Below are 23,173 nucleotides of genomic sequence, written 5' to 3' on the forward strand. Positions count from 1 at the left end.
TTACGCTTGCTATTATTCAGTGCTGGTGATTGACAGCCATTTTATGTTGTTTGTTTTCAAGTGAATTTCCAGAAACAATTTCAAAGCTATGAGGAAGATTACGTTATCTTTAAATTGTATTTTGAGAAACAAGACTTAAATAGGATATTAAGAGGTTATATACGTTATTTGGAGGCCATTGAGTTTCTCCAGGAAAAAAAAAATTAGCAAGATTACGTTATCGTTCAAATGGGTTGTGAAAAAGAAGACTAAATGTGATATTAAAAGTTTATATATTTATTTGGAGGCCATGTGGTTTTTCGAGAAAAACAAAATATTGTAAAAAGGCGTAAACTTCTATCAGTTGTACTTTGAGAAAGAAGACGAAATGTGATATTAAAAGGTTATATATTTAATTTGAAGGCCATTTAGTTTTTCCAGAAACAAAAATATTGTAAAAAATCGTAAACTTGAAAGTTTTCACTACCGTAAAGACTGAAATGTGTGACGTCTGACAGCGGATTGATTGTCTTTTCCGAGATATAAATGATCAATGTGTGTGTGTGTGTGTGTGTATGTGTTTGTGTGTTTGTTTGTCTCTGTATGTGGACGAAATTCTTTCGGTTTATGAAAACTTTAAAGAAAAAAAATTCATTAAAGACAATTTTAGAATAATGGCCTGATAAAATAAGAAGCTGTTAAAATGCGGTAATTACCAATATGTTTCACGTGAATGCCACACAGGTATCAGGATGACCTATTTTAGTTGATTCTTGGCAGGTCCATTTTTATTCGTTGGGCTTTGTGGGTGGTGTTAGGGAAAGGGAGGTGGGGGATTATTGTTTTATCTTATATGAAGCTACTTCACTTAGTTCGAACAAGTCTTCACCACTCTTTGAATTATTATATATATATATATATATATATATATATATATATATATATATATATATATATATATATATATTTATATATGTGTGTAAATATATATATATGTACTGTATGTATGTATGTATGTATGTATATATATATATATATATATATATATATATATATATATATATATATGTGTGTGTGTGTGTGTGTGTGTGTATGTATGTATGTATGTATATATATATATATATATATATATATATATATATATATATATATATATATATATATATATATATATATATATAGTTTTGTTTATTTTCAGTTTAACACGTGTTTTGAGTATTCTGGTTTTATTGAAAGCGAATATGATAGGAATGCCATGATATATAAAGAATTAACAGTATGACTTTTGTTCAACAAACTCAGCATTTATGTCGTCTTTTGGTCTCAACGACGAGGATAATCTTGAATTTTTTCCTAGATTTGAGAAGCAGGATAGTAGGATGAATCTTTTCCTAGATTTGAGAAGTAGGATATTCTGTTACATAAGTGTGACCACAGTTAGTTTTTTCAGAGCTTTTTTCTTTAGGTGGACCAGATAGTATAGGGAAAATTACTTGTGCACTTGTCTTATGGGTTTATTTACTTGATTAACAATGTAAAAAAAAAAATGCTAAATGTTTGGAAGAGTCGAATCGTGAGTTAAGAACTGAGCGAGAAACTGCAGAGCGCACATTTCACTGTAGTCGGGAGCGAGAAGGGCTCAGGTTGCTTTTTATAGCCCGGAATAAACACTATGCCCCATTCGCCTATAAACTGTAGCACCACCACCTTTGGTCAACACAGAGAGAGAGAGAGAGAGAGAGAGAGAGAGAGAGAGAGAGAGAGAGAGAGAGAGAGAGAGTTTTTCAGAGGAAGGAATTTTTATTCTTATTTGCTTGCGCTCACGCGAATGAAAGGCAGAAGGGAATCGTGAAGTATTTCTTATCTTACTCTCCAATCCTTCCGGTTCTTAATGAAAAACTGGTTAAACGATTTAATGGGGAAGGGTATACGATTTACATTTGTATACAGTCCCTTTTGTAGGACGTTGGTAAAAGAAATACGGAGCGTTTAGTAAGTTGCAGATATCCTGTGTGTTTTTTTTTTTTTTTTTTTTTTTTTTTTTTTAAGCAGTCTACCCGAAATTAACTTATTTTATTCATGAGTACTTTGTCTAAGTCATTTTATTGCCATTTTTGGTTTTCTCTAAAAGAAAACTATTGTGCCGGCTTTGTCTGTCCGTCTGCACTTTTCCTGTTCGCCTGCACTTTTCCTGTTCGCCTGCAGATCTTAAAAACTACTGAGACTTGAGGGCTGCAAGTTGGTATGTTGATCATTTACCCTCCAGTCATCAAACATACCAAATCGCAGCCATCTAGCCTCAGTAGTTTTTGTTTTATTTTATTTAAGGTTAAAGTTAGACATAATCGTGCTTCTGACAACGATATAGGATAGCCACCACCGGGCCGTGGTTGAAGTTTCACGGGCCGCGGCTCATACAGCATTATACCCAGACCACCGAAAGATAGATCTATTTTCGGTGGCCTTGATGATACACTGTAGCGGCTGTACAGAAAACTCGATTGCGCCGAAGTTCTTCGAGGCTTTTTTTTTTTTAAGAGAATGAGATTCCATCTACGAGAATGAGATTCCATCGACGTTATATCTGGAAGAGCTTACTATCGGATCTTTTCAACATTGGATCATTTTATGCATTGACATTTGCCAAGTTAGATTCGGGCGTAACGCTAACTCTGCGGTATAAAGCAATAAAAATACAGCAGTGTTTTACCAATTAGTTCAGCGGCTTGGTTCCCCCAGAATGTCCTTTTGTATTCCTGTAAGTTAATGTGAATTTATGTAACTGAAAATTCTATTCGAACTTAGACGCGATTGATCAAAAAAGAAAATAAAAAAAACTTGATTTCCTAATGAAAGGGTTATTATCGGTGGTCTTTAGATGAAGTAAGACGGAAGTGTGATAGGACAATATATAAGCTATAGATTATATATATATATATATATATATATATATATATATATATATATATATATATATATATATATATATATATAATGTATAACTGACACACGAAAGTAAGGAACGTGATGAATATATAAATAAAGACAATATCCACGAAGGAAAGAGGAACACTGGAGTGCTGCGAGGCCTTTCGACTGTCGTCTGCTAAGTAAAGGACGACAGTCGAAAGGCCTCGCAGCACTCCATTGTTTCTCTTTCCTTCGTGGAATGTATGTATTTATGTATGTAGCCTATGTATAAACATATATTATTAATACACATACATACCATATGTTAAAGAGTGTAGTTTGTGGTTACCATTATGTGACGGTTCACTTTATTTGTACCGCTCGAATCTATTTTAATTTATTAAAATATTCAGCGTCACTTATATCTAAATAAGTTTCAGTGCTATTCCCCTGTCCTTGGCAGTCTTTAAGAGTTCGGTGACTCTTAGAGTATAATGATGATAATTTTGATGATAATTTGAAGAGTAATTTGTCTAGACAAGACACGGAGAAAGGTATTTTTTAATTTCCCAAGTCCCTTCTCTAAGCAAGAGGGGAAGGAAAAAAAAAACTTAGGGGAATACTTGGGCAGAACGACATATACTCAAATGCGAATGCACTCCATTTTACCCTGTCATTTTAGAAAACTTTCCGCTACAGTATTATATTGCAATTCTGCTGCATCTTCATAATTTTAATTTCATGTAAAAATTGCATACACGCGAACCTGTCCTTCCCAGGGAGAGTAATGCAGAAGCCATCATTGCTCACTCACCCTCAGCCCATCAAAAATTAATAATAATTTTAAACATAATCAAAGAATTCTGGATCAGTTATGGAAACAAATGACGTTGCTGAATAGTGCACAGTTAGTTGCATTAACTGTGGCATTTATTTATTTATTTATTTATTTATTTATTTTTTTTTTTAGGACGTTAAAACACACTCTTACCTCCCCTTTTTCCCCACTGCAGAATGTAATTTAAGAAAGGAATGGGAGGAAGATACTTAAAGATAACGAACTTGATCCATGTGAGAATAAAGGTAATGAATACCATCATATCTCGTCAAAGTTGTCCAGTTCCTGTGATAGAAAGATGTACATTTTTTGACTTACTCGTCACACACACAAATATTTCCTCTTCCTGTTCACTCCTTCTGCGCCCCACTGCAGTCGACTTGGAACTAAGTCTGCACGTTAATTAATGCCCTGATCAGGTCAGCAGAGGTAAAACATATTCTTCAAAAAACGATAAAGGCAAACTTCTACGGACAAGATTAAGCAAAAGAAGAAATTCAAGCAAAATAAAAACCACTGACCTTTTTATATCTTGAAACCATCGCGTTTGATACGGGGGCAAAACATTGTGAAGCAGTAAAAATAACCTATTATTTTAATTAATTTAAACTGCACAGCAAGGAAGGAAGACAAGAATGAAGGTGGGCGAGATGTGTAAACTCCACGGAAGATGCACGCCATAGTTCATGCAATCGTTTGAATTGTTGCTTTCTTAATTGGTTATGTCATTTTTTTTATCACGAGGGTTTTTTTTTTTTGTGTGGGGGTGAGAGCTGGGGTTCGCTATTATGCATTTTTGAAGTTAAACTACAGTTATAAGGAGATTGTGGGATTTTTTTTAACATGTGGGATTTTTTTAACATGATTTACCCAGATATAAAGTTTTTTTTCCAAATTTAAATCTTCCACTAAAAGTGACCAAAGAGTTCTGGTCTGTTGTACCCACAAATATTATAAACATTAATGCAGTGAGTATACCCACCAAGGCTGGGATGCAGTTTTAATGTATAGAGCCCACGAAACATTATGAACATTATAAATTTCTTTGAAATACAGTTGAAATGTCGACTCAGAACCGCTAGTGTTTGTCTTACGTAGAAACGCCTTCCTTTCATATTTGGGAAAGACTGACTTTATCTATTTTTTTCTTCTTCTTCTCTGAAAGACGCTGTAACGTTCAGTGGGGACAATTAATTTGGTGTTTCTTCTGACAAACAATTATTGTCTTCTGTGAAACAATTATCTCTTTTTTTAACAATTATTGTCTTCTGTGAAACAATTTTTTTTTTTTTTGTAAGGCAACGAGTTCTGTTTTTCGGGGAAGAAAATACCAAGTGATTTTCTTATGAGAAACGATTTGCTTAGTGGATTATTTATTTTATTTTTTTTTTATTCTTATAAATCGGCTATTATACTTTTTTAAATTGTGAAAGCTTTCGTAATTATTAATTCGTTTTAGGCGGAAAGAAATAATTGCCTTAGATTTTGTACGTTCTCTCTCTCTCTCTCTCTCTCTCTCTCTCTCTCTCTCTCTCTCTCTCTCATCCGTTTCATCCTTAAAGAAAATATTCCCTTAGCTCTTATACGTTTCTCTCTCTCTCTCTCTCTCTCTCTCTCTCTCTCTCTCTCTCTCTCTCTCTCTCTCTCGTTTCATCCTTTAAGAAAAGATTTCCTTAGTTTTTATACCTTTGCTCTCTCTCTCTCTCTCTCTCTCTCTCTCTCTCTCTCTCTCTCTCTCTCTCTCTCTCTCTCTCTCTCTTCATCATTAAAGAAAAGATTTCCTTAGGTCTTATACCTTTGCTCTCTCTCTCTCTCTCTCTCTCTCTCTCTCTCTCTCTCGTTTCATCATTAAAGAAAAGATTTCTTCAGTTCTTATACGTTTGTTTCTCTCTCTCTCTCTCTCTCTCTCTCTCTCTCTCTCTCTCTCTCTCTCTCTCTCTCAAGAAAAATTTCAGTTCTTATACTTTGCTCTCTCTCTCTCTCTCTCTCTCTCTCTCTCTCTCTCTCTCTCTCTCTCTCTCTCTCTCGTTTCATCATTAAAGAAAAGAATGCCTTATTTCTTATACTCTCTCTCTCTCTCTCTCTCTCTCTCTCTCTCTCTCTCTCTCTCTCTGTGTGTTTGTTTGTTTGTTGACATTGGCTTCACGTAACTCCAGACGTATCAAATACTGTACAGGTACTAGTTCAAAGGCTGATCATGATGGAAGAATGGCAAAATATTTTTTGTAATCCTTTATTTAATTACAGTCGTTTTCACAAACTTCTAAAAAAAATAATGGATTTTGAATTTTTCAAGTTTTACTTTTTTGTCTCATTTCTTCCATCGTTGCTGTCTTTCCCCATTGTCTCGTCTCATTTCCCCTGATATGAATTCTGTTGGTCAGGAAGAATTAGAAGCAAAAAGGTACTACCCTGTGCACAAGAGGTGCAAGATACATTATCGAAGTAGCACGTAAGAATATTTGACAAGGAATTTCTTTATCCAGTGACATTAAAATTTTAAACTTTTTTTTTTATTTATTTTTGCTCCTGTGTCCATTTTTAGTTTGCTGAAAAGAAAACTATCGCGCCTGCTTAGTCTGTCCGTTTGCACTCTTTTTGTCCGCACTCAGATCTTAAAAACTACTGAGGCTAGAGGGCTGCAAATCGGTATGTTGATCACCCACCCTCTAATCATCAGACATACCAAATTGCAGCTCTCTAGCCTCAGTAGTTTTTATTTTATTTTAGGTTAAAGTTAGCCATAATGGTGCATCTGGCAACGATATAGGCTAGGCCACCACCGGGCCGTGGTGAAAGTTTGATGGGCCGCGGCTCATGTAACATTATACCGAGACCACCGAAAGATAGATCTGTTTTAGGTGGCCTTGATTATACGCTGTACGGAAAACTCCTTTGCGCTGAAGAAACTTTGGCGCATTTTTCACTTGTTATATTACGGTATTGGAAGATAGAACACATTAGAAGAACGAAATCGATAATTGGAGGTCAGAGGTCACTTTACCTGAGAAATACAGCTTCTTATAAATAGAAAGGGGAAAGGGAGTGTGAGAAAAAGAAGAGAGAAGGAGAGAAAGATGAGGGGGAGTGATAATTGTGTGAGAATGAGTAAGGTTATGAAGCTAACCTGGGGTGAGAATTTCCCTGGTAATTGGGTGGAGCTGTCTGGTGATTCATTTTGTGGGATTTCTCGGCTGTTTTTCTTTATTATTTAGACACGCTGGAGGCCTGGACGTTTTGGAAAGAATGTGTGGATTGGTAATTGCAGTGTTACTGAAATAGCTAAGTAATTAAGGAACGATTTCATTGAATTACGAAGAATTGCTGTGAGTCACGGACGAATAAAATGTTTCAAGATTAAGTTTTATATAGTTTCAATGAACTGTGATTGTTTTGTAAAGCTACACGGAAAATAATTGTTATTTATTGTATGGCATTTAGTGTTTTGATTTTCATTAATGACAGAGAACTGGCTATCAAGTTCGTATGCAATAAAGGAAGCTAGTATCTGACACTCGAGTCCCTATGAGATACTTGCATGAAGTTTTAGGTGCTGAATACCTGGAATACTTGAAATCATGGATAGAAGTTTATCCAGAAGCTTTGGGGCAGGAGGAGGAGGGCGTCGTTACAGGTACTCTGGTGCCCACACAACTGCCTTGGACACGGTATCTGCGCCTAGCCAGCCAGAAATGTCGTACACAGCCAGGAAATACTCTGGAACGTCTTACGGAACAAGTGGGAGAAGGAACAGTAGTTTCGACAGGGATGCAAATAAGGCATCGGGTTCTATAGGTGGCAGGTTAACCTCGGCGTATTCCTCCTCCTCCTACTTGACGCCTGCTTCCCCAGTGACCTCTTCGTACGGTTCACTGAGGCGGGGAAGTGCCTCTACAGATTACAATTCTGTGGGAAACCTCAACAGTTCTTCCTCGTATAGCTCTCGACTAGGGTCCCAGTCGGCTAGGCCAAATTATTACTCCTCTGGCTCTCTCGGGACGAGTATTTCCAAAGGAGGAAGCAGCAGTAACTTGTATTCCAGTAATAACGACTTGTCGGGCTATGGGAGCCGTTATTCTGCCGAGAAAAATGCTGACCTTGCAGATAAGAGCTCATTGTCCAGCGGAAGAGGTTCTAGACAGAGCAGTGTGGAGCTGACATCAAGCCCGTGTCGTTTTTCTCGAGGGAGCAGCTTAGAATTAAACTCTTCAGCTACGCCTTCTGCAGGACAGAGGAGTTACTCCCGCCTGAGCAACTGCACAGAATCCTATTCGTCGTCAGGAAGGGGCTCTAGGCACAACAGTGGGGAACTGCCCTTGTCTGTAAATAGTTCGAGTACTACAGTTGGCAGGTACTCTCGCCAGAACAGTGCTGAACTGTCATCATCTCCTTCGCCAACCCCATCTGCCTTTGTGAACGGATATGCAACCCTGGAAAGGCGTACTAACCGACGCAAGAGGGAGTACTTGGCAGAACGTAGAAGTGCTGAAAGGGTTGGCAGTTACAGCAGTAGTAATCTAGAGCTGAAAAGGTACACGAGAACTTACAGTTGCGATTTGCATGACCGTCGGATTGGTACCAGGAACTATTCTCTCCCTTCTAAAAACGGAACCACGCCCTCTGGATCTGGACAAGGTGACCAGAAGGAAGGAAGCCGCCCTCCTAGTGTGGATCGAGAAAGGAGCCCCTCCGTCGTAGCGATATACGAAGGGCTGGCTCGTATCAACGAAGCCCTCAAGAGGCACGGTGCCAAAGGGACTCCCTTGGGATCGTCGGTCCCGAAGTCTATAGGCAGCAGCATCAGTTCCCACAACAGTCGACTGAACGGACGCCCCACGTCACACTACTCAAGCACGACTGATCTCGACCAGGGCAAGACCTCTGTATCATCGACCGCGTCCACGACGCCGACTTCGTACTCCTCTTCCGTGTCCTTGGACCAGGGCGTTATCAAAGATGCCCTGGGAGGATGCCTCTCCCCGAAGGTGAAGTCTCCGCGCAGCCGCACGAATAATTTCATCTCGGGGAGGGATTCCGTCGAATCCCAGATTAACCTCGTTCCGGACATTGTCATTCCGGTAAGTGCTTGGCAAGGTGATACTATTGGAAAGGCACTGTTGACTTTATTTGATTATATATGGTTATTTGATTATATGTGCCGTTACGAGTCTCTTGGTGGGACACCCCTCCCCCTCCGGATGGTCTTGTGAAACGCCAAGAATAATAATTTTATTCTGACCATTTTTCAGAGAGTTGTTTTTTTTAGTGTATGAGGTTATAACCCAAAGCACAATCTTGTTTGCTAAACTGTAGGTTTATATTTTATATCACAGAAACGTCAGTGCGCCTTACACGTTTTTTCCTAGAAGATGTAGGGAGATTTAGTAGTAAACGTATACTGTCAGTATTTGTAATTTTCTCGGTGATTTCATTTTATCACTTTATTGTTAGATTTTCTGTTAGCAACTAAATTTTAGTGTCATCGCCATATTTCATCGATTTTTCTTTGTTTCACAAACCGTCATGAGTTTGCAAACATTCAATAATGACAAAAATAAACTGTTGGTTTTCTCATCTGGAAGTTGAGGAATTAGTAAAATACAAAAATACCGATTATAACACGGGTTTTTTTTTGCATATAAAATTATACAGAAGTGCTAGAAAATAATATTATATTGCTAAATGAAAGATTGATCATTATTTTACTTAAGTTAACATTTGTAGGTGATGTTTTCAACATTTTTAAATTCGAATGTGGAAAATGTCTTAGGGTTTTCGTAAATTACTCCGTCATAATGTAGTAATCCTCTGGATTTTATTGCAAATTTGATGACTAAATTTGACTAAATCCCTACTTGACATAAGGAATCTCTCTCTCTCTCTCTCTCTCTCTCTCTCTCTCTCTCTCTCTCTCTCTCTCTCTCTCTCTCTCTCTCTCTGAAAAAAAAAAAATCCATAACAGACAGAGAGCGTAGAAATGTTAGCACAGGTCAGAATGTAGATGATGTGCACCGTATGTCGATTACCCCTTACACCTCGAGAAACTATTTACAGCGAATTTATGTGGTTGTCCTTCTGTGCAGACACGCACGAAGGCATTCCTTCATGTGTGTGTGTAGGGTCACTGCCGTGGTAGGTTCCAGAGTTATGTACTACTGGAGTGCATGACCAAGAAATTGCTCGCATAGCACGGATGAGTCATGCGAGTGATGAGGGGCCGGGTTGTAGAGTAGTGACTGAGGATTGGGGGAGATTGGAATCTATAGATGATGGTCACATTAAACTTGAAAGGCAGGTAGTAGGAACAGATTATGAAAACAGTGACACTTGCATGGGTCAGTGATTGAGGATTAGAGATTGGAATCTACAGTAGATGATAGTCAGATTCAACTTGAAATGCAAATAGTAGGAATAACTTATGAAAACAATGACACTGACATGGGTCAGCAACTGAAGATTAGAGATTAGAAATTGGAATCTAGATGATGGTCAGATTCAACTTGAAATATGCAAATAGGAATAACTTATGAAAACGATGACACTTGCATGGGTCAGTAACTGGAGATTAGAGATTGGAATCTAGATCATGGTGTCAGATTAAACCCGAAATGCAAATATTAGGAAAAGATTATGAAAACAATGACACTTACATGGATCAGTCACTCAGGATTAGAGATTGGAATCTAGATGATGGTGTCTGATTGTACTTGAAATGCAAATAATAGGAACAGATTATGAAAACGATGCCACTTACATGGGTCACTGACTGGGGATTGGAAAAGCGAGTGTAATGTAGACGGTGGTGTCATGGTGTCAACTTAGTCATGTAATGCAAATAGTAGGACCAGATTGTAAACAGTGAGACGTATTTTAGGTAATGGGACCAGGCTGTGGAAGCTATGAATTTAATCGTAACCCTGTATTTTGGTTAATTAGGGTAGAGTATAAACATCAAACGTAATAGAGGGTTGTAGATTTTTTTTTTTGCGTCAGCTAAAGTTAGATAGAAACAAACCAGTCGTCAGTGAAGCTAGAGGTGGATTTCAGCTCGAAAGGAATTAAGAGAATGAGAGAAAATGAAATGAGGGAAGATGAAAGAATTAAGAGAATCCCAATATTATTTATGAAGGATTATGTCTTTTCTTTTTTTATCCAGTCAGTCCATCCAATAAATACACTTTTATCCTTTAATGTGACTTGCATTCCTTTGTTCCGTCTCTCTCTCTCTCTCTCTCTCTCTCTCTCTCTCTCTCTCTCTCTCTCTCTCTCTCTCTCTGTGTTTTTATATGCATCACGTGGATAATAAGGGCATTGTCCTTTATTTATTATATGAGGGACTTGTTGTTCTAATTGTTTAAGTTCATGTCATACAGTACGACTAAGTAACGAGAACACGAAAAGGCATATCATTATGTGAATTAGTTCTGTTCATGATTTGTAAGCTGACAGACGTTTCTGTTTTGGGGGGGAGGGGTAGGCCACATATAATGTAAGTAGTGTTGTTTATGTTAGATTTTGATGTTTGGAGGAGTCCTACGCTTGCTCGTGCTTGCCTGTTTTGGTTTAGTAAGAGGTCCTTTAGGATTCTCTCTCTCTCTCTCTCTCTCTCTCTCTCTCTCTCTCTCTCTCTCTCTCTCTCTCACTTTACGGGTTGTTCTATGAACAAGAGCCCGTTCTGGCATAAAGCCATCGTAGTCAAAAACATCATCATCGTCATTCTCTCTCTCTCTCTCTCTCTCTCTCTCTCTCTCTCTCTCTCTCTCTCTCTCTCTCTCTCTCTCTCTCTCCGGGCTGTTCTGTGAGCAAGAGCCCGTTCTGGCATAAAGCCAGCTCAATAAAAAACAACTCTCTCTCTCTCTCTCTCTCTCTCTCTCTCTCTCTCTCTCTCTCTCTCTCTCTCTCTCTCTCCGGGCTGTTCTATGAGAAGAGCCCGTTCTGGCATAGAGCCAGCTCAATAAAAACAATCTCTCTCTCTCTCTCTCTCTCTCTCTCTCTCTCTCTCTCTCTCTCTCTCTCTCATTCTCTCTCTTAATGCCCCATTGAATTTTAATGCATGCCCATGCATAAGGCCCATGCCTCGCAGTTTTCATTTACTAAGAGGTCTGTCAGATTTGGGTCATTGGGATCTCTCTCTCTCTCTCTCTCTCTCTCTCTCTCTCTCTCTCTCTCTCTCTCTCTCTCTCTCTCATTGAATTTTTAATGCCCCATGCATGCACAGTAAGGCCCATGCCTGCAGTTTTCATTTACTAAGAGGTCTGTCAGATTTGGGTCATTGGGATCTCTCTCTCTCTCTCTCTCTCTCTCTCTCTCTCTCTCTCTCTCATTGAATTTTTAATGCCCCATGCATGCACAGTAAGGCCCATGCCTCGCAGTTTTCATTTACTAAGAGGTCTGTCAGATTTGGGTCATTGGGATCTCTCTCTCTCTCTCTCTCTCTCTCTCTCTCTCTCTCTCTCTCTCTCTCTCTCTCTCTCTCTCTCTCTCTCTCCTTGGTTCGTGCATTCATTCCCCGTAACAAAGGAACGCGTGTAATATTCTAGTGAGATTTGTTGCCCCGGCCGTTTTTCACAATGTAATCAGATTTCCCAAGTCTAACGAGCGTATGAAGGGTCCCCTAATTATGCAGTAATCTACCGAAATCATTGTCAGTAATTGTTGCTGTGATAGGGTTGTTTGTCATCGAGAGCTTTTGGAGATTGTTGTTGTTTTAAATGCTCTTGATTCAATCTCATCTAACATCCAAAATCATTTTCGATGTGGGAAGTCTTTTCTGCAGTCGTGATGTCTACTCTCTAATGACGATATTTGATTTTGAAAGGTTTTGTAGCCTGTAGAGTTAATAAATAATAATGAGGTCGCATTATTATTTATTAACTCGGTAATGTTTTTAATTTGCTGGATTCCCTTGTGCTTTTGAAGAGATGAGGCACTGTATAATTTTTCATGGAGTACAGTGCACTGTAATGTCTTTGTAATAACAACGAATTTCAGTAATGAATAAGTGTTAGTAATTATGATGTATCACATTACAGTAAATGGGTTTCGTCTATACAAACAGTTAAAACTTTTCGTCTTCTATTTGCTTTCGAATGAGTTCAAAGGGAAAACTTTGCTTTGCAGTGACTACTCTTGCGTAAATACGTTCTTAGATATGTGCTTTGTTTGCTTTTAGGTAAAGCATATTGGGAACATAGGTCGCATGCTTATTGTTTAGGGCCGTTTTTTGTTTAATTTGACATTAGAGTCATTCGGTTAATCTGGAGTTCGAATTTTTCTTTAATTTTTAAGTGTAGGAATTGTTTTACCATTTATATATATATATATATATATATATATATATATATATATATATATATATATATATATATATATATATATATATACATATATATTTATATGCATATATATACATTATTTATATATATGTGTGTGTGTGTATACGCACACACATACATACATATTTTAATAACTTCAGATATTTAGCTCATGTCATATAAATGATAACCCTGATTATGTTAATTCCTCTTCTTCTCTCTCTCTCTCTCTCTCTCTCTCTCTCTCTCTCTCTCAATGTAGGCCAAGTCTTTCAATCTACGATATATTTAGTTACATGATTGTGTGTGTGTGTGTGTGTGTGTGTGTGTGCGCGCGCGCGCGCGCGCGCGACCCTTGTAAAACTATATACGTCGCGTTCCGTATCGATCAAGTACATGACGACCCTGAGGCCGAGACGACAATCCCCCGAATTCTTATTTTTAGGTCCTTTCGGGTTCGAAAACTTCTTCCCTGAGGCGGTCGATGGAAACTCGGCTGTTTGGGTTGATTTTTATTTTTTTTATATTAACATTAAGCCGTTTCCCCTAACAAAGTATGGATGGTTAGGGGTGGGTGGGATGAAGTTCCATAACTAAATGAAGGCGAATGTCGCTCCCTCTCGGGATTTTTTAGTTTTCTGTAAAAGGAAACTATTGAGATGGCTTTGTCCGTCCGCACTTTTTTTTCCTGTCTGCCTTCAGATCTTAAAAACTGCTGAGGCTAGAGGGCTGCAAATTGGTATGTTGATCAGCCACCTTCCGATCATCAAACATACCAAATTGCAGCCTTCTAGCCTCAGTAGGTGTTACTTTATTTAAAGTTCAAGTTAGCCATGATCGTGCGTCTGGCAGCGGTATAGGACAGGCCGCCACCGGGCCGTAACTGAAGGTTTCATGGGACACTGCACATGTATGAGCCGCGGCTAACTTTAACTTTAGATAAAATAAAAACTACTGAGGCTAGAGGGTTGCAATTTAGTATGTTTGATGATTGGAGGGTGGACGATTAGCATACCAATTTGCAGCCCTTTAGCCTCACTAATTTTTAAGATATGAGGGCGGACAGAAAACTCGATTGCGCTGAAGAAACTTCGGCGCATTTTTTAACTGTTTTATTACGTCGAAACAAGTAAGCTGCTTCATAGCTATTAAGAATGGTGATCACACTTCTGTTCCCCTTGATCTTGCATGTACAATATAGAATTATTTATATTGAGGTCCTTCGCTTCATTGACCTCTTATTCTGGTGTTTTCCCATCTCACCGACCTGTCGTCAGCCAATCTACACGCGACTAGACCTTCTCAAAACAGGGCGGTCCTTATATTTACCTGTTTTCATCTTCCTTGTGATTATTCGTAGTATACATTAAACCAGCTGTACTGTAAACTGTGTTTTCATGTAAATTATTTTTTCGCTTCTTTTAGTAACTTTTTTTCTTCAACCGATCTACATGAAATTAGGCAGGGATTAACCTCATGGCCTTCTAACTATTTTACTCATTTTATTATAGTAAAAATCGGTAAAGTGATGTAAGGCCACGAGGTCTGGAAATAAAAAAAAACACCAAGAAGTGAATTTAAGTACCTTAATTAATGATTTCGGAAAAATAAGCGATTGCAAATACCTTGCTTAATGATTTCGAAAAACATTTCAGTATATGATTTCACTTACCGTTTTCATTTCCGATCACGTCACCCCTACCTATGGAAAGGGCGATTACGTAACACGTAAATTCCGATAACCTCCCTTTCAGAGAAACGTCGAAACCGGAAGTGGGAAGCGAATTATTTGTGTCATTCGGCCACGATGCCGTTTGCGCTTAGAATATCAGAGATAGGTCTGACAGGTTTTAATATTCTTCTACAAGACAACAAAAGACATAGGAATTTGTAAGAAAGAAAATAGTTATCTCAAATAAGTCTAGATCACATTCTTAGAAAATTGACCAGGGATTTCAAATTGTGGTGGTAGAAATCGAGGGTATTCGTGGACAATGCCCTTTGTTTTGATATCAGGGGAATTTCCGCCGGCATGTGATTATTGACTAATGGTCAGAGAGAATTAAACAGATATGTTGTTGTTTTTGTTGTTAATGGTAACACAAAGCACTGGACGTCATCTATTTTCCTTTGCCTGAGGCTGTTAAACCCTTCTCTCTCTCTCTCTCTCTCTCTCTCTCTCTCTCTCTCTCGTGACGCGTCACGTGTCTCTCCCCTCCTGCCTCCTCACAGGCATTCTTCCCATGTCAACATTACTCTTCTTCCTCCTCCTGAGGAAGTCTCCATTTCCCCCCTCTTCCCCTTACCGTCTCCCTCTCTCCTCTCCTCCCCCTCCCCCTCCCTTCCCTCCACCTCCCCCTCCCTTCCACCTTCTCCCTTACCCAACCGGTTTTCCACTCATGACATCACGTCCCTCCTTTTGACGTTTCACGTGTGGAATTTTTCTGCTTATTTACCCTTCCCCCCACCCCACCCCCTTTTATTTTTCCTATTTTGTCTAGTGTATTTTTGGTTGCGTTCGCTTCCCTAATGGAAAATAAAGGGGTAGGGGGTGGTGGTTGAAACCGGTACGAGAACGGGAAGTCAGTGTGTTGGGATTGAGATGTGAAAAAGACCGATTCTAAAGGGGAATCGAATCTGATTGGAAGGCGAAAATAGATGAAGGATTGAACATTTGAAAGTTTAAAAAGTGAAAATGTTTGCGATTAAGACATGAAAATTTTTTGCGATTGAGAGGTTAAATTCCGTGAGATTTAACTAATGAAAAATTTTAAATTTAACATTTTTATTTATCATTGGCTATATCAGATTAGTCGAGTAGTTGATGAGGATTTGGTGATTAGTGATGTGTCTAAGAACTAGCAGGAGTGCATACTTAAAAGGAGAAGAGAGTAAAAGATGCACATAAAAACTGGCAATATATTTCAGCAGAAAAATAGAGAAGAATATTTTTTAAAAATTTCCTTTTAATCCTGTGTCCTTTCAGAATGTCGACGAGGCATTTTCGTGTTTGCTTTCCGATCTAGGCCTCATTATCTCTGCCTGGGTTAATGGAACCGTGGCATGGTATTTGCAAAGTGCGTTTTTATTATCCGCAATTATTAGCCAGAAAATGCTTGCAGCATATTTACTCCCTGGGTTTCCATCAGCAACTTTTGTATACTTTAGGCCTTCCCCCAAATTCTTGTTGCGTTCAGTCTGCCAGGACCCGTCTGCCGCCTTTCTCTGGGTCAGGGCCAGCGCGTTTCCCCCAAAACCCCTTGTCCCTGCGGTACAGATCAGGGCTAGATTAGGGCGTCACGTCGGCCGACCCAACTTTCTTTAGCGTAAGATGAATTAAACGTGAAAGGGGAATTTGAAATTCTAGTCTTTTACTTCATCACCAGACTGAAAGAACAGCTGTTGCTTAACCTTAAACTTGAGTTGGACAGAGCCACTTGTTCTGCTGATTCTGGCCATAGCCAATTGTTCTGCTGATTCTGGCCAGAGCCACTTGTTCTGCTGATTCTGGCCAGAGCCACTTGTTCTGCTGATTCTGGCCAGAGCCACTTGTTTTACTGATTCTGGCCAGAGCCACTTGTTTTATTGATTCTGGCCAGAGCCACTTGTTCTGCTGATTCTGGCCAGAACCACTTGTTCTATTGATTCTGGCCAGAGCCACTTGAACCACGTGTTCTATTGATTCTGGCTAGAGCCACTTGTTCTACTGATCCCCATAGTTGAGGGCGGGGGTACTGCCGTCAGTGTACTGCAGGCATTACTTAAGGTTAGGTTCTTTGCAGTGTCCCTTCGGCCCCTAGCTGCAACCCCTTTCATTCCTTTTATTGAACCTCCGTTCATATTCTCACTCTTCCACCTTACTTTCCACCTTCTTCTTACAATTGTTTCATAGTGCCACTGCGAGGTTGTCCACGTGTTACACATTTAAATGCTTTTACTCTCAATTTCCCTTTTCAGCGCAGAATGACCTCGTGGGTCCGAGCGCTTGGCCTTTAGCCTAAATTTTATACATTCCACTTGTTCTACTGATGGAGAAAGGAATACGATTAGTTTGAGCTGTAGGCTAGTAGATTAGTACGAATATATGATTTATGCAAGAAAAGTGGCAGGTTATTTTTGTAGTATATAGTTCTTTGTTGTATGAAGGGAAGTGGTCAAGTCACTTCAATAATTTGATATAATACATATGAAAAATTAACATTTTAGTTCCAGAGAAGAGAGGAATAAGCCCACTTGTCTCTCCGCCTAGCGAATCTTCTACCCCTGAAAGAGGAAAATGAGATTCAGACCAAGATTAAGTGTTTGCCGATTCAGGCCACCAGATGTGATTCCGTATTGAATCATTTGCACGCGATCCCTCGCCTAGGATTATAGGCATCGAGAGAAGCGGAAGCAGAGAGAGAGAGAGAGAGAGAGAGAGAGAGAGAGAGAGAGAGAGAGAGAGAGAGAGAGAGAGAGAGAGAGATTGACTGTGCCCGTAGTGTCCTACTTTTTAAAAAGAAAGCCCATGCACATTTTCAACTCGTTTCCCCACTCCCGCAGTGCATGATGTATAAAATTAGGGTGAAAGCAACACTGCTGCTTGAACCAAGTACCGTGCAGTTATCAGCTATTTATGTGCGAGTCTATCAGGATTAAAGGTTAAGTCGAACTTGTATTCAGACCAGATTTGTTTGTGTTTGTTTGTTTGATTCGTTTTGCATGATGTGTTTACTCACCACTTTCCTGTTTGTAGTCATGCGCTTTCATGTTTTGGTTTTCTGTAAAAGAAAACTGTTGAGATGGCTATTTGTCTGTCCGTCCGCACTTTTTCTGTCCGCCCTCATATCTTAAAACATACTGAGGCTAGAGGGCTGCAAATAGGTATGTTGATCATCCATCCTCCAATCACCAAACATACCAAATTGCAGCCCTCTAGCTTCAGCAGTTTTTATTTTAAGGTTAAAGTTAGCTATGATCGTGCGTGTGGTACCGCAGTAGGTTCCAACAACACAGGCCACCACCGGGCCGTGGCAGAAAGTTTCATGGGCCGCGGCTGAGAATTTCATGGGCCGTGGCTGAGAGTTTCATACAGCACTATATGCTGTACAGAAAACTCGACTGCGCCGAAGAAACTAAGGCTTTTTTTTTAACTTGTTTGGTTTGTGCGTCAGCTATATTTTTGGAACGCTCATAATTTTATAATTAGGAATTTAGTATTCGACTGGAATACATTGTGTCCGGAGACGATAACCAAAGTAATACTTGAACTGTTTACAGTTTTGTAAGACTATCTTAAAATGAGGACTTGTGGTAGTAATTTAACACTGAAGTAATTGGAGAGAAGTGCTGGGAAACGGGCAGCCAGTGGCCTGTGCTGTCCTGATTGGTTATTGGTGTGCAAACTGGCATCGCAGCAACAGGAGTGAAAAATGTTTTTTTTTCTATTATTATGACAAAAAGTAAGGACAGAATCCTGTTGAATATTTCAAGAAACATACTTTCAGTCCTTACATTCTTTGTAAATACATCTACGTGATAAAATTATATATGATAACTGATAAAACTGGCACTAAGTTATCTTTTTTCTCAGTTAACAGTTCTCTAGACTGTGCAGTGAAAGAGATTAAGCAGATGTACAATTCCATAAGTTCACCAATTATTATAAACTCATGCCTCATACATGATGATGGTGACCAATTCTGAGTTGGCAGAGGCAGTTTCTTATCAACTTTGTGTATTACTTTGTACATATGGGAGATTGATATAGCAATATCCAGCATATGCTGGTTGCTGCCAGTCTTCTGCCCTGAGATTGCTAAGCTCCTTGATTTTATCTTTATGATAGCTGTCAAAGGGATCCTTTTTTTATATTTTGATGCCATGCTGTTTACGAAGTTGTCTGCTCAAAGGTCCAAAGAAAAGACATTGATCTACCCTAGAGTTCCTTCCACATCAGTGATGCCCAGCGAACACTGAACTCCTTTCCTTGATTTATCAATGATATCCACTATATAATATTTCAACGATGTGCGTTTTTTCTGTCTGAGTATTTCCATATTATTGTCATGTAATTAAGAAAATTGTTGCTGGGTTGGGGACGTAGATTGAAATTCTTAGAAAGCACTGAAATCTTTCCTATACCAAAAGAGAGGGATGTAAGTTCAAGGTGAATATAGGATTGCTGAGTGTAGAATTGTGAGCTTTTGAAAGTTTTTTCCTCATACTTAACGTTTCAGTCTTTTAAGTGTATGTGGATCTTTGTGTGAAAATGACTGGAGTATCAAGAGAAAGATGGAGATGAATACGACGGCAGATTTTAAGGAGAAAAGTTTTAATCAAGGGACAAAATTAATAACGAAATTTCAATAAGCTAATGAGCCGAGAGCAAGACGTGATGGATTGAGTGTGGACAGTTTTATTATCTTTCATGTAGAATTATGCGTACAGAAACGGCTTATTTTTATAAAAACAAATTTAATTGAATTTAGTCATTTGAAGGCATTCGTGATATTTTGTGACTTTGGTGAATCGCCATAACTAAAGTAACTTTCCTTAATGTATCATAGTTTACCCTGCTATATGAAGACGTATGAAAGAAAACGTGGTTAAATCGAATGTTGGGGGGGACTATAGTACGCGTGGCTCTCTCATGCCTTGTAATTAGGCAATGTATTACTTAAACTTGTAAGTTCTGATTTTAGAATCTTGAACATTTTAAGACTAATTGTATTGTTTTTTCGCTGTACACTTATAAATGGGTACACTGTTTTTTCGCTGTACACTGATAAAGGGGTAAACTAGTAATCACATTAAAAAAGGACATTAAAAAAACTGTTATATAATGCTTTCCTCGATCTCTGGGGAAGCCTCCAACGTATTAATGGTTATATTAATTGCTCTCCCGATGCTGTTTTTTTATCGTGAGCCATTTGACATCGCCGTTGTATTTCTGGTCTCCTCAGAAATAAACATAGGCGCCGCAAGGGTTAGAGACTATCAGTGGCAAGCGGGTATCAACGGTTGACCCAGTGACGAAGCCATATCCGGTCCCAATTGAAGCTGTCAGATTGATAGCCTCTTACATGAAATATGACACTTGAAGCTGTCATATTGATAGCATGTTACGAATCAGCAGACATGCAGAAATAGATGTCAGTTTGAGGCTTGTAATGTGATACAAGTATGTTTCAGGGAAAACATAATGTTGTTGGTCTAGTGTAAAGGATCTTGCGTAGACCACCACATGTCGATTCTGTAAAATTTTAAAACTTTTCCAAAAGGAAACGTATTTTAACACGGGCTTAATGCAGTTACCAGGTTTAGGCCAATATCTTGGGTTGTGTAATAGAGAGATACGAGTTAAATTTCAATACGACTTGGCCCTCATTCAAAAACTGCATCGCGGGAATCGAGTGATTATTATTTTTCTAAGACCGTGTTTGACTGCCACTCCCAAGTTTGCTCAGCTGTGTCATCTCTGGCGTGGTTCTCTCTCTCTCTCTCTCTCTCTCTCTCTCTCTCTCTCTCTCTCTCTCTCTCTCTCTCGTGTTTCCTTCTTTAGCTAACCTCACTCTCTTCATTTTTTTCTCTTTATATTTCGCTCGTTTCCATAAGGAGACAGTGTCGCCCCTCTATAAATTTGTTCAGGTTTTGTCTGGCAAGTAAATATTTCCAGTGATGTTTATGTACTTTTATCTATCTATAGACCTACGTTTGATTATATTCATCATCTAGTAGCTTGTATTTCTTTAAAAGGAAATTGTAACTGATCTAATATAATTTCTGTGGTTTTTTTACTTAATGAATTTCTGTTTTTCTTTTTAGGTAAGTTGGCGTGTCGAATCATGCAGAATCTGGTGGAAACCAAGTAAGTCTCGTATTCAAATGATCTTTTAGTTATTGATTAGAAACTCAGAGTTTGCCTGATATTTGTAATGCCATTCTGTGGAGTGTTAAGTTAGTGTTACATTAATATATATATATATATATATATATATATATATATATATATATATATATATATATATATATATATATATATACACATACATATATATTTTCTAAATCAACAAACACATGAAAAGAAATCAGCTTGTAAGAGCACTTCAACAAAACAAAAAATCCATCTGTGACACTTTATGGGCCTGTAAACCTATTCATAATAGTTATATCAGCTATTAAATTTAAATATGCGCCCGTTTTGTACCCTTAAGCTGGGCTGTGTCTAGTTCTTATTTATTTTTGTATTGTTTTAATTTCCGTTGTTCTTCCCGCCTTTGCTTCGCTTCCTCTTTAGTCCCTTGTGGTGATTCGTACTAAATGGACCCCCAGCTGTGCTACCCCCCCATCGTCTGGTGTACCCCAAGGAGGTTGGATGGTACCCCCCCCCCTCCTCTTACGCCCTTTCCTCCCTATTGACCCAGTGGTGAATTGCTTCCCTTCCTTCCACCACTTGCTCTCTCTCTCTCTCTCTCTCTCTCTCTCTCTCTCTCTCTCTCTCTCTCTCTCTCTCTCTTATTTCGTGTGTATATATATATTCCCAACTTCTTTCCAGTTTCCATCATAAATTGCATTTTCCTCGCCACTTTGTCTCCAACTTCCTCGTAATGAATTTGTTCTGTCCACTTCCCCACCCCTTCCAAGCCCTCACTGGGACCTTAATCTCCTCTCCCTCCCCTATTCCACTCCCCCTTCCTTTACGATTGCATTCGGTGAGTCAGTCTCTCCCCCCCACCCCCCAGGCCCCCAACCGACAGCCATGCGGAGGCTGTTGAAGAAAATATTAAATCGTGTTTTTTTTCTTTATGATTTGCTTACCAAAGTAAGCTGTATTTCCTGTCGAAAGCTAGTAAGCTTATTAAATTGGGTTATGATTTAAGTATATGTAATTTGCATTTGTTAAGTTTTTCACGATTTATATTTTGCAAGTCGTAGTTAGACAATTGAAGTGTTTATCATTCACGAAAATAACAATTTGCTGGAGTTTATTTTATTTTATATTTTACGGCGTAAGTGACAGATTTCTTCAAATGTGCAATTGTTTAGTTTTTATGAAAAAAGTCTACAGTCACAAAATCTTATTTGTAATTAAGGACCATTTGTATATATTGCCGCAAGTAGAATCTCAGTGTCTGTGCAGATTTAGTTTACGCGTGGTCTTGGAAGTGTGCGGTTTTTTAGGAAACTCAAGATGGCCAGCATTTTGATAACGAAGAAACAATGCTTGCACATTTTATGCAACTATTCTCTCTGCGATAAAAATAGTCTCCGCATAGGATTACACAGTATTCCTCTGGATCAGATGACATCAACGGTCAATTGTTATGTGTATATTTAAGATCACGTTCTTTGCATGTCTTGATATTGACATTCGTTTTCATCAATTTTATTTACTAATTGAATTTGTTAAGTTTTTATTCATGTTATTCATTAATTTAATCTTATTAGTTTCTCTCTTACCCTTCGGTAATCGTTTCATCCGCGAAATAGATGTTGCGAGGAGCGTTTCTCTACCGGATGTTTTCTTCGCGTAACCGAATCCCGCCACCGAAACGTTGCGTCTGAACGAACTCGCAACCGACCCCGTGTGACTCATTCGACTCATTCCGTCTTTTCGAATGTTAAAGGCATTTTTTTTTTCTTTATAATTGATACGTCTTTTGATATAAAACTTGATTTATATTGGGTTGATATCGGTGTACAACTGGGCATTTTCGGGTGTGGTCAGGATAAGGCGGTCAGGTGTTTGAATAAAGGCTGTGACGTCAGCGGAGATAATGATGTCATCACCGAACTCAGTTGGAGCTGTACTCCTGCCCATGTGCCCATACACCCCAGCCCCCACCCCCACCCCCTCAGATTTCTCGGCTCATTCTCTCCCGCCCTTTTTTCCGCACGTAGTTTCTCTCTCTCTCTCTCTCTCTCTCTCTCTCTCTCTCTCTGTGCAATAACCTAGTTTCTCATTAGACTGAAAGTGATGAATTTGTCTTACACTGACGAAGATGGCTTGCTGCGCTGTTCCTTCCGTTTCTTTGTCTGCCAGTTTGTCTGTCTGTGTCGGTTAATGTGTCTGTCACGCTTACCTTTTCACCACAACTCCCCCCAACAGGGTTCAAGATCTCTCAGACAAGTTTTGTTCAAAGAGATCGCC

The 23,173-nt window shown here is 38.9% G+C and overlaps 1 protein-coding gene across 1 annotated transcript; it reads left to right on the top strand.

Annotated features, from left to right (window-relative positions):
* The first annotated feature begins 7,305 nt into the window (after positions 1-7,305).
* LOC136832907 (uncharacterized) lies at positions 7,306-15,903 on the top strand. The gene is made up of 2 exons (XM_067094565.1): positions 7,306-8,805; positions 15,850-15,903. Exons 1-2 carry the CDS (start codon positions 7,306-7,308, stop codon positions 15,901-15,903), a joined length of 1,554 nt encoding a protein of 517 aa, XP_066950666.1.
* Positions 15,904-23,173: the final 7,270 nt, after the last annotated feature.

Source organism: Macrobrachium rosenbergii, chromosome 50, assembly GCF_040412425.1.
Source record: "Macrobrachium rosenbergii isolate ZJJX-2024 chromosome 50, ASM4041242v1, whole genome shotgun sequence".
In the NCBI taxonomy this organism is placed as follows: domain Eukaryota; kingdom Metazoa; phylum Arthropoda; class Malacostraca; order Decapoda; family Palaemonidae; genus Macrobrachium; species Macrobrachium rosenbergii.